The sequence below is a fragment of the Rhinatrema bivittatum genome, chromosome 2 (assembly GCF_901001135.1).
Source record: "Rhinatrema bivittatum chromosome 2, aRhiBiv1.1, whole genome shotgun sequence".
In the NCBI taxonomy this organism is placed as follows: domain Eukaryota; kingdom Metazoa; phylum Chordata; class Amphibia; order Gymnophiona; family Rhinatrematidae; genus Rhinatrema; species Rhinatrema bivittatum.
In genome coordinates this window covers 672,783,335-672,795,564 of record NC_042616.1, presented here as the reverse complement: position 1 = coordinate 672,795,564, position 12,230 = coordinate 672,783,335, and the positions used below count along the sequence as shown (strand labels likewise).

Sequence of the window (12,230 nt, the reverse complement as noted above, 5' to 3'; positions counted from 1 at the left end):
AAAAGGTGTGGAATGAAGACAAGTCATGGGCATTCCAGGGCGGGGGCTGAAAGATATGTAAATATGTAAGTATGTAAGGAAGAAAATGTGGCATACGTCTGGTTCATTTCTGTGCAAATTTACTTCTGCGATTGATCAGGTGTAAGTCTAAATAGAACTATTTTTTAGTGGTGTGTAGAGAAAAAAAAATGTGTTTCCGTTTTCGGTTTGTTTTTGGAAGGTTATTTTCCCATGAATTTCTGACATGGAATATTTGATTCGTTTCATTCATGTGAAAAACACGAATCAAACGTTAAAAATAAAAATCCAAAAACAGCCAAAAAAGGCTCCCAAGGCTTCCTACTTACCCGGAAAAATGCCAGGGCCAGGTTACCCCCTGCCTCAACTACTAAGTCCGGTGGGGATCTGCTGGCAATGTCTAGGTCCAGTCCAAAGCCTCAGCTTTGTGTACACTGAGATCGCAGTAGGTTGCTGCAATATCGGCCTTGGCCTAGGCCAGAGCACAGGCCCAGGTCTGACACCATGGCCCAGCCTGAAGGGCTTCAACCTGGACCAAGGTCCAATTCCTTGGCCTCAGTCTAGTAGTCCCAGGCCAAGGCCATGAGATATATGGTACTATGTTTAGCCTACTGTTGATTTTCTTGTAGGATTATGTGTATGAGTAGGGATATGAGGGTGAAGAAAAACCAAGAGGAAGGGGAGGGAGGAGCGGAAAGGAGGAGGAGTGGCAGAAGGTGAAGGAGGAGGTAGAGAAGGGAGGCCAAAAGGAAAGGAGGGTAAGGGAATAGACCAAAGAGAGAAGAGGGGAAAAGGAGTAGGCCAAAGTAAGCCAGGGTAGTAACTATTAAAAAGTTGCTTAAATAATTTTAAAAGTAATAAATTATCAGTTACATTTTTAATTTAGCAAAATGGGTTGGCATTACTACTTGTCTTATGCATGTTAGAAATATCACACAGTATTTGGAGGGTACAAACACCTTTTAAAATGCCAAGGTAACAATTTCAATATTGCTTTCTGCTTCAGTGGTGGGAGTAAAAAGGAATTGGATGTTGGGCCCTGACTTTTATGGTCTGGGGTACTGACAGCCAAACATTAGGGAAAAAGAGTAGGATCGCTTCTACAGCCAAGTCCAAATGCAAAGCAAATTCAAGCAGCATTATCTGAATTATCAAGGCTGCTCACCATGCAAAAAATGTTGTTAGCAGTAATTTTGTTATGGGTTTGGTAGTTGCTTAGATCTGAGTATAAATATTACTACCCTTAACATAACACTTGGGGTAATCTGCATGAAGAAACTTGCTTGGCAGACTGGATGGATCAGTTGGTATTTTTCTGCCATCATTACTACGTTACTATATGTTAGTACTATGTAAGGTAAGGAGCTCATTTACCTTCTGTATCCACTTATGAAAGCAAAAATACTTTGTATTCCATAATATAAATCGATTGAATCTAAAAACTACCACAAGAGGGCTCCTTAGTATGCCTTATCCAACTGAACAGATATGGGATATTCTACTCAAAGTTGCAACAAATATCTACAAAACAGAAAGAAATATATTTAAAAACATAAATCAATTGTCCTGAATCTGATCATAACACTAGCTAGGAGATCAAAGTGTCATGCCGTGGAGACTGTTTAAGCTTCTCTTACTCACGACAAGTGTATTAATAGCTCTTCACTGCCTCCCCGCTCTTATTTATCCTATACCCCTTTCTCATGAGCTCTGCTCAAAAGGCAAGTCACTTCTATCTATGTTCTTCTCTCCTCTGAGCTTTCCACCTTGCTGCACAGTGTGTTTGGAATAGAGTTCATTTTTTGGTGTGCCATGTTCCCTCACTGGCAATATTCAAATGCTGTCTAAAAATCCACCTTTTGGATCCGCTTTTATATCTTAAACTCTGATTCTTCTTATCAGAGCCTTGTTGATTTTAACCTCTTTCTTAATAAATGAAATTCCTTTTGTCCTATATGTTTGTCTTAACTAGACAGTAAACTCTTAGGTGTGTTTGTACAGCACTGCTAGTGCTTATGGCTAGTATCACTATAGAAATGTTAAGTAGCAATAGTAGTAGAAACAGCAAGATCTTGATGTAGCAAAAGGAATAGTTGGAAAAAGGCCACTGGGGGAAAATAAGTGAAAAAATGAATGTGACAAAGGCAAAAACAGTGTCCTCATGGAAACATAGTGCTGGCTTTAAGGGCTCTGTTCCCTTGTAATTAAGATGCTAAAAGTCTGAGAGCAATGCAGAAAGAGAGGCCACTGTTTAGTAGGGATGTGAATCGTTTTTTGACGATTTAAAAAAAGTGTGCGATACAATACAAATTTCCCCGATTTATCGTCAAAAATCGTTAAATCGGGCACGGGAATTATTTGGGGAGAGGGCGGGAAAACCGGCACACCAAAACAACCCCTAAACCCACCCCGACCCTTTAAAACCAATCTCTTACCCTCCCCCACCCTCCCGAACCCCCCCAAAATGTTAAATTACCTGGTGGTCCAGTGGGGGGGGGGGGGGGGGGGTCCTGGCGCGATCTCCCGCTCTCGGGCCATCGGCGCCATTTTGGCTGCCACTAATATAAATGGCGCCGATAAAAAAAACAAAACACCTGACCCTTTAAACCGACCCCCTTAGCCTCACCCACCCTCCCGACCCCCCCCCCAAAACCTTTTAAAATTATCTGGTGGTCCGGGGTGGGGGGGGCGCAGGGAGTGATCTCCCGCTCTCGGGCCATCGGCTACCACTCATAAAGATGGCGCCGATGGCCCTTTGCCCTTACCATGTGACAGGGTATCCATGCCATTGGCCGGTCCCTGTCACATGGTAGGAGCACTGGATGGCCGGCGCCATCTTTAAAGATGTGACATGCTCCTACCATGTGACAGGGGCCGGCCAATGGCACGGATACCCTGTCACATGGTAAGGGCAAAGGGCCATCGGCGCCATTTTTTTTTTAGTGCAGCTGATGGCCTGGGAACGGGAGATCACTCCCCGCGGCCCCCCTGGACCACCAAGTATGTGTAAAAAGTTTTTGGGCGGGGGGTCGGGAGAGTGGGGGAGGCTAAGAAGGTAATTTTAAAGGGTCGGGGTGGGTTTTTTTTTTTATCGGCGCGGGCCTCACTAAAAAAAATTAGTGATGTGAATTGGAATCGGAACCGATTCCAATTCACATCTCGTAACGATCAGATTTCCCCCCCCCCCAGCCGAACCCGATCGTTAAAACGATCGGGCACACGATTCACATCCCTACTGTTTAGTGCTACCACAAAATAATGCTGGAATAATGTTTTCTCTCCCTTTACCTTCATTTTAGGGAGCGTAATTTTAGAACACCACATATAGCAGTAAGGTCTGTAGACCGGATTTTAAAACCCTGTCGCGCATAAATCCCGGGGTTTATGTGCGACGCCGGGCCTTACGTGCACTGGGCCAATTTTCAAACCGGCCCGGGACGCTTGTAAGTAGCAAGGTGGGCTAGGCGGGGGGAGGGTGTGTGTGTGTTTGGAACAGGACAGGCCATTCCTCGCTGTCCCGGTTGCCTGCCGGTCAGCTGCTGGTGCACGCAACTTACTTCAGCTCAGGAGCTGGAGTTGCAAAAAAAAAAGGTAAAAACCCCAAAAACTTTAGATTTAGGGATTGGGGAGGAGAGGGGAAGGGGAAGGGAGGTTAGGGTAGGGGATAGGGAAGTTCCTTCCCAGTCTGCTCCTTAATTGGGAAGCCTGTAATGCATCGCCACATGAATTTGCACAATTATACCCCCCTTGCGCATGCCACGCACACACGTGCATGCTGATTATAAAATCCGGCGCACATGTGCATGCAGCCCATCAATTTTATAACATGAACGCGCCAGTCCCCGCATGTTATAAACTCGGTGCGTCCATGTTTGCTTGTCGGGAAGCACGCACACATGGACACGCGCACGCACCTTACAAAATCTACCCGTGTGTATACCAATTACACGCAAACTATACCACTCATTTTCAAAGCAATGCTACATCCATAAAATTACTTTGAAAATGTTTGGGTAAAGTTCCCAGGTACATACACTCAGGAAGTTGCACCTGCTTCTAGCAGTGCATAACCACTATGTTCAGCCTACTGTTGATTTTCTTGAAGGGGTATGGGTATGAGTAGGGATTGGAGGGTGAAGAAAGACCAAGAGGAAGGGCAAATATATACACTGACTTTTGAAAATCTACAAATCCCTGTGGTCCTGTTGGATGATACTCAATCACGCTACTGTCCGGGTGCTGTATGGATTGTCATGATATGAACAAGTAACCCCTGTATTAAAAAAAATCTCAATTGGCTCCTAGTAAAATGGAGGTCAAAATTGAGGCTTTTATCAATTGTTTATATACTTCGGAACAGTGAATGGTCATGTTCTTTGTGAAATGTTATTACTTGGTACATGCCCATGAGTGATCTTCGTGAAGAAGGGACATGTTTATTACAATCTCCTACAGCCCATGATTATCAATTGGCGCAAACTCAGGCTAGTGTATTTTCCAAAGTGGCATTAATGGCATGGAATAAGCTGCCAGTCAGGATAAGGCAGGAGTGAGAAGTAACGCAATTTAGAAAGCAGATTGATGCTTTGTTTTAAAGAAGTGTGTGAGTAAAGAACCATTTTATGAATGTAGTTCTTATGGATTTTTGTAATGTTTTATTGATGTTGATGGTTTTATGTGCTTTTATGAATGTTGTTATTGCAAACTGCACTGAATCTGGATCTTGAGAAGATGTGGTATATAAGATTTTTAATAAAATAAATAAATCTCTAATTTGCTGGTATCAATCAAATTAGTTTCTAAGGAGTCGTAGCATGCTAGTTGCAAGACAAACTAAAGAGTAGCAAATCACCTGGACCGGATAGTATTCATCCTAGGGTTCTGAAGGAACTGAAGTAATTCAAAAATGAAATTTCTGATCTATTAGTTAAAATTTGTAACCTATCGTTAAAATCATCCATTGTACAGGAGGCCCCCCCAAGCTGGCCAAAAGTTCCTTTTGGGTGCAAGGAGGGTCCCGGAGCGAACGCGGGGGGAATCACGTGACGTCGGCGTCACTCCGACGTGACGCCGACGTCACGTGATTCCCCGCGTGTTCGCTCCGGGACCCTCGTTTGACCCAAAAGGAACTTTTGGCCAGCTTGGGGGGGTCAGGAGGCCCTCCCAAGCTGGCCAAAAGTTCCTTTTGGGTGCAAGGAGGGTCCCGGAGTGAACGCGGGGGGAATCATGTGACGCCGCGTCACTCCGACGTGACGCCGACGTCATGTGCTTCCCCCCGCGTTCGCTCCGGGACCCTCGTTTGACCTAAAAGGAACTTTTGGGTGCAAGGAGGGTCCCGGAGCAAACGTGGGGGGAATCACGTGACGCCGCGTCACTCCGACGTGACGCCGACGTCACGTGCTCCTCGCAAAGGAGTTCAGAAATGGCGTCCTGACTCCCCGCTCGACCACCAGGGAGTTTTGGTAAGTCTTGGGGGGGGGGGGATTAAGGAGGGTGAGGGGTTTAAATTTTTATTTGCACATATGGACATATACTCAACTTATGGAATTCTCCATATGTCCATATTGACCGCAAATGACCCCCCCTTTCGACTTATGGACTTATGAACTTAAACTTTTGGTCTGCACATCCCTAGTTGAGAGTGCTCTTTTTCTTAGTGCTGATTTAGCTGGAGCTGCGACTAAGGTGCCTTTGAAGGCACTTCTGATGGGTCTGGAGGATAAGTGTGGACAAAGTTGAGTTTATAGTGATATAGGTGCAACGTTGTGAATTGCTTTATGAATAATGGTTAAGGTTTTAAATAGGATTCTCTGTTTGATGGGTAGCCAGTGGAGGTTGCTCAAGATGGGGGTGATATGGTCTCTTTTATTAGTGTTAGTTAGGATTCTGGCTGCGGCGTTTTGTACCATCTGTAGAGGTTTGATGCTGGTGGAGGGGAGGCCAAGTAGGATTGCGTTGCAGTAATCGAGTTTAGAAAAAATAATGGATTGTAGAACGAGGCGAAAGTCATTGAAGTGCAGGAGTCGTTTTAGCTTTTTTAGGACTTGTAGTTTATAGAAGCAGTCCTTGGTGGTGGTGGTGTTTATAATTTTTTTTATGTTAAGTTGGTTGTCAAGCCATGCTCCTAGATTCCTGACGTCTGCAGAGAGATCCATGTTTAAAGATGTGGATTGTGCAAGGCTAGGTGAGTAGGTGTTTGGGTTGTGTGAAATAAGTAGCATCTCTGTTTTGCTGGAGTTTAGAATCAGGTTCAGGTTGGAAAGTAGTTGTTTAATTGGTTGAAGACAATTCTCCCAGAAGGCGAAGGTTTTTTGAATTGATTCTGTGATGGGGATGAGGATCTGGATGTCGTCTGCATAGAGGTAATGAGTAAGCTTGAGTTGTGATAGCAGATGGCAGAGGGGGAGGAGGTAAATGTTGAACAGGGTGGGAGAGAGGGATGAACCTTGTGGTACGCCTTGGTCAGATAGGATGGGGTCAGATTCCTTGTTGTTAATTCTGACCTTGTAAAACCTGTTTGATAGGAACGACTTGAACCAACTGAGAGCTGTGCCTTTGATTCCTATGTTTGATAGTTCTTCCAGGCCTTGTGTTCCTCTGGGGATAGGGAAATACCTACAGTACCTGAGTGTAATCAAGTATGAAGTGCTAGAAACGTTTTAGAATAAGAATATAAATACATTAAAAAAAAAATTACTATCCGAGTATCTGTGTTCATCCAGGCCTTGTGTTCCCACAGGTGTTTTAACTCAGTTGCTGTGCCCATTCTTCCAGGCCTTGTGTTCCCACAGGTGTTTTAACTCAGTGGCGGTGCCTGTTCATCCAGGCCTTGTGTTACCACAGGTGTTTTAACTCAGTGGCTGTGCCTGTTCATCCAGGCCTTGTATTCCCACAAGTGTTTTAACCTGGTTGCTGTGCCTGTTCATCCAGGCCTTGTGTCCCTAGCTGGGATTGACCTCTGTCCTCGAATGATGTGCCTGTTCATCCAGGCCTTGTGTTCCCACACGTATTCTTATTTTTGAGAGATCTTCCAATTCCTTTGTCATCAGCTGAAGTGCGTAAGTACAGTCGGAATTCACTAGACGCCAACGGAATTCACTAGACGCCAACGATATTCACTGGACGCCAATGTAAACACCGGGTACACCCAACTCTAGGGGTGGACCTGTTCCAGGGAGTCCTTCCCTGAACAAGCATCAGGGTGGAGGTGGGCTTTACTGCACACCCACCTGACGGACCATGCCCATACCGCTGCCAATATTCTAGCATGCATCAGAAAGATGCTGGCGAGCTACCAGTGTTTTAACCTAGTTCCTGTGCCTGTTCATCCAGGCCTTGTGTCCCTAGCTGTGATTGACCTCTGTCCTCGAATGATGTGCCTGTTCATCCAGGCCTTGTGTTCCTACTGGTGTTTTAACTCCATTGCTGTGCCTGCCTGTTCATCCAGACCTTGTGTTCCCACACGTATTCTTATTTCTGAGAGATCTTCCAATTCCTTTGTCATCATCTGAAGTGCGTAAGTACAGTCTGAATTCACTAGACGCCAACGATATTCACTGGACGCCAATGTAAACACCGGGTACACCCAACTCTAGGGGTGGACCCTTTCCAGGGAGTCCTTCCCTGCACAAAAGAAAGGGAACTCTCTCCTGGGCCAATTGATAAGAAAACCCCAATTCTGCAGCCAAAAATAGGCTGGAAATCCTTCCCCCATTGACTTTAATGGGCGACTTATGGACATAGACTCAACTTATGGAATTCTACATATGTCCATATTGACCGCAAATAGGACCACCTTTCGACTTATGGACATATGAACTTAAACTTTTGCTCTGCACATCCCTAGGAATGATCATCTGACTTAGGAGGTTAACCTGAGAGCTAGTCCATTCCTAGAAGGGGTAGAATGCTGGAGGGGGTCATCTGAAATTAAGGAAAGGCTTGATCGAACAGCCAGGTTTTGAGTTTTTTTTTTAAGGTAATCGGGCATCATTCTAGCCGGAGCTCTGGTGGGAGAGTGTTCCATTGCAGAGGGCCAGCTGTGGAAAGAGCTTGTTTCCTTAATGTGGTTTTGATGGGGGGGGGGGGCATAGAGAGTGTCTCTATAGGCAGATCTCACCAGTCTGGAGGGTATGTGGGGACGAAGTGGGATATTCAGAACCAGAGGAGTGAGATTGTGCTTTGTGTAAGACCATTAGGACTTTGTACATAATTCTAAATTTGATTGGGAGCCAATGCAGGTTCCGCAGGATGGGTGTAATATGATCTCTTTTATTGGTCTTAGTCAAAATCCTGGCTGTGGCGTTCTGCAACATCTGTAAGGGTTTGATGGTGTTTGCTGGGAGACTGAGCAGAAGTGAGTTGCAGTAGTCAATTTTTGAAAAAATGATTGATTGTAGAACTGTACGGAAATCTTGGAAGTGGAGGAGTGGTCTCAGCCGTTTTAGGATTTGTAATTTAAAAAAGCAATCCTTTGTGGTATTATTGATAAATTTTTTTAGGTTCAGTTGATTGTCCATGGTGACTCTGACATAATGAATTATTAGAAAATAATGTGAGACATTTAAATCTGCATCTGTTGAATTTCCCCAAAGTTATAGGGGAAATATTATATGTTACATTGAAGATGTATTTTCAGGATGGTCTAGGTTTTACAATTGAGCAAATTCCATCAGAAAAAACCTATTTCTTTCATAAAAGAACTCCTGGAGTTACTTCTAATATTGGAATTCAAGCCAATTTAACTAATTTCCTTGAAAATTCTACGCTGGAAGCTTTAGATAGGAGTACCTTGCTGGTCTCCTTTATTTCAACTGTGGACTTGAGAAATGTAATGTGTAATTACTTTAGAAAGTTCTCTTATACTTTTTATGGTCAACTTGTGAGGATTTTTCCTGATCTTGCTCAAGCTACTCAAGTTAAGAGGAAATGTTTTCCAGCTTTCAGGCAGGAAATTGTAACTTTAGGGTTTTCCTTTCTACTTCCCTATCCTTGAAAATGTATTATCAAAAGAGTTAACGAATGCTTCATTTTGTTCTGATCTGAACTGAAATCTTTTATAGAGGCCTAAAGGCCGATAACCTGTTCTCCAGTGCCTTAAGTAATTTAGTGTTAAGCCGTTTCTTTTGATTATTGTTACATTTGGAAACCTCCTTGATTTGTTTTTTTTTTTCCTTTGCCTATCTGTGCTTCTTTCTTCTTATTGCTCAGAAATGGAGGTCCACATTGTAATTTATTTTCTCAATATTGTTTTTTATTTTTTGTGTTTAACTGCTGAAATCCATGTGTTTCTGTCACAAACAATTTACATTTGTTTGTATTTTGAAAATTAATAAATATTAAAAAAAACAGGTTAGATAGAAATGTTTGTGCATTTTTTATAAGCTTTGAAAATTTAAAAATTAAATATTTCTAATTAGCTTTGTAAGTTCAACTAAATATCAGCTTTCTATTGCTTTTGAGAAAAGTTTTTAAATTTTGTATTGAATTGCCAGCAATTTGCTTCAGATTATTGGAAAATTTGAAGTATATTTCATTGGATTGGCATATCCAAAGTACCTTTTCAGATCTTCTCCAGATTTTTCTGGATCTATTTTTGATTTCACACCCAGTTATATGAATTTTAAAAACCCTGCATGGGGCAAAATCAGGAGATATGCGTAAACGTTGGGCTAGCATGCACCGAACAGATTTTATAAGCCAGCCGTGTAAGCACATATCTCCTGCTACACGCACAAGTCAAACATTTTAAAAAAGGAGCCGGGAATAGGTGTTTCATTTTCAAGTCTGGGGTGGGCCATTTCGGTCCACTCCCCGAACCCGAAACCTTTTGCGTTTCTATTTTGGGAAAAACCTGAAAAAACAAAAAATCCTCACCCCAGCCCTTCAAATTATTTAACTATAATCCCCCCACCTTTCAAGACTTAAAAAAAGTCCCTGGTGGTCCAGCGGGGTCCCAGGAGCGATCTCCCCCTCTCGGGCCGTCAGCTGCCAGTAATCAAAATGGCGCCGGTGGCCCTTTGCCCTTTTCACGTGACAGAGGCTACTGGTGCCATTTGTTGGCCCCTGTCACATGGTAGGAGCAATGGACGGCCTGTGCCATCTAAAAAAATGGCGCAGGCCATCTGTTGCTCCTACCATGTGACAGGGGCTGACCAATAGTACCGGTAGCCCCGTAACATGGTAAGAGCAAAGGGCCACCAATGCCATTTTGATTACTGGCAGTCAATGGCCCAAGAGGGGGAAATCACTCCGGGACCCCAGCTGGCCACCAGGGACTTTTGGCAAGTTTTGGAAGGGGGGGGTCGGGCAAGACTTGGGGGGTTGGGATGGTAGGAGTTTGTAATTAATTACATTTGAAGGGTTGGGGTGGGTTTGGGTTTTTTTTTTTTAATGTGTCCTTTCTGCCCCCCAAAAAAACACTAGGAAAACCACACAAAATTTCGTGGGTTTTCCTTTAATTTGTTAGCCCCCCGAAATGCAACAAAATAGGAAATATCGTCTTTATTTCTTATTTCATTGTAAATGAATGCACATCCCTAGGGGGGAATGGGCATGATCTGTCTGGGACATGAGTATGTCAGGGGAAGACCAAAGGAAAAGATGGGCACATAAATACTTTACACACACAGGCATGTGCTGGGGTACCCTGCTTGCACCGCCACATACTAAAAAATGCAAGCACATGTGCGTATGCTCAGCCTATCTTATAACATGAACTCATATAAGCACGTATGTTATAAAATGGCTGCGACTCTTGACACAAGCTGGTAAATGTGTTCACATGTGAACCCTCATGACTATTTCAAAGTTACCATCAGTATATCTAAGAAAAAGCCTCTAACAATATTGAAATTTAAACAGTTTGAGTTCAATTGTAAATACTTAAGTTCAATCTTGAATTGTTTACATTCTTAATTGTGGTAAATTAACAGTTTCTACTACTTATGTTTTAATGTATCTCATATGTTACAACATATATTAGCATGAAGTAAAATAACTGCTGTACTTTATTATGCTATAATAGTAATAGGCAAAAGCATTCATTTACCTTCTTTCTTCATTCCAGCTCGAAAACACTTCTTTAAACGACAGTATCTACATTGATTTCTCTTGTCCTTGTCAATGATACATTGACGACTGAACCTAAATGCCAAGTTGAAAAGTTTAAATACGCAGGAACCCTATTGTGAAAATTTTGCATAATTAGACTTTAGTATTATCCACATATCGATAACCAAGAAATATTTTGTCAGTAATATGAGAACAGTTCTAGGGTAAAATCTTTACATTTTTCCAATTAATTAATAACCTGTCTTTACTATATGCAGAAGGCATTACATTCACTGCTGAATTTCAAATGCATGACCATTCTAATCAAGGTAAGGTCTCAAAAGAACATTTCAAATACCTGCAGGAATAAATATGACTCTTCCGTATGCTACGTCTGAAGAAGCCCTTGCACCCATCACAGCTGGAAGCACCATAGTGTTTGCCAGTCGCTCTGTCTCCACATATTGCACAAAAACTGTTGACCCCACTATCAGCTGTATTCATGTTGTATGCTTCAGCTGGAGAACTGTCTGCTGATAAAAAAATAAAAGGAACAGCACATGCTTTTGTGGAATAGAACTAATTTATATGTACATAGATATTTTACTGTCTTGCTTTATTTTATTTTTTATTCTATCAGTGGGACAAAACAAACAGAATCTCTACATACATTTTGATGCTATACTCTGCACTTACAATTAATGAGAACATCCAGGACAATATCTCCCCTTCTGCCTCCCGCCTTGCCCATTCCACCCTACCCCAGCCCCCACACCCTATCCAGGCCAGCAAACTGATTCTGACAAATCAGTAACCATTTAGATAATTGTCTACAGCTATATTAGATAATTCACTAAATCTAAGTGTGCAGGTGTCAAACCTTTGTCTTTAGCTCCTCCCTGACCACTCCCCTTTTCTCCTTTTCGATACAGTCTACAATCACTAAATGTCCACTCCAGGGCTATTGGTAACAACATGTTCTATCCTGGCCACCTGAGCAGCATTCATCAAAGGTCCTACCTCATATGGTGGGACAATTCTCTGCCCGAAAACTGAATCTCCAAGGCTATCATAATATCTTACATTAAGATGCTAGAGTCAGAGGGCTGCCCTGATTTGTGACTATAGAAGCGGACCTCACGCATCACCTAGATAGGATT

General features: G+C 42.8%; 1 protein-coding gene across 1 annotated transcript in view; it reads right to left on the bottom strand.

Annotated features, from left to right (window-relative positions):
• The window catches only part of HNF4G (hepatocyte nuclear factor 4 gamma), a 96,880-nt gene extending 85,277 nt beyond the window's left edge, over positions 1-11,603 (bottom strand). The window contains exons 1-2 of the mRNA XM_029591503.1: positions 11,429-11,603; positions 11,069-11,163 (exon numbers count right to left, since the gene is read on the bottom strand). Coding sequence (XP_029447363.1) covers positions 11,069-11,163; positions 11,429-11,574 — 241 coding nt within the window. The 5' untranslated portion in view covers positions 11,575-11,603. The remainder of the gene's footprint in view (positions 1-11,068; positions 11,164-11,428) is intronic.
• Between the last annotated feature and the right edge of the window lie 627 nt (positions 11,604-12,230).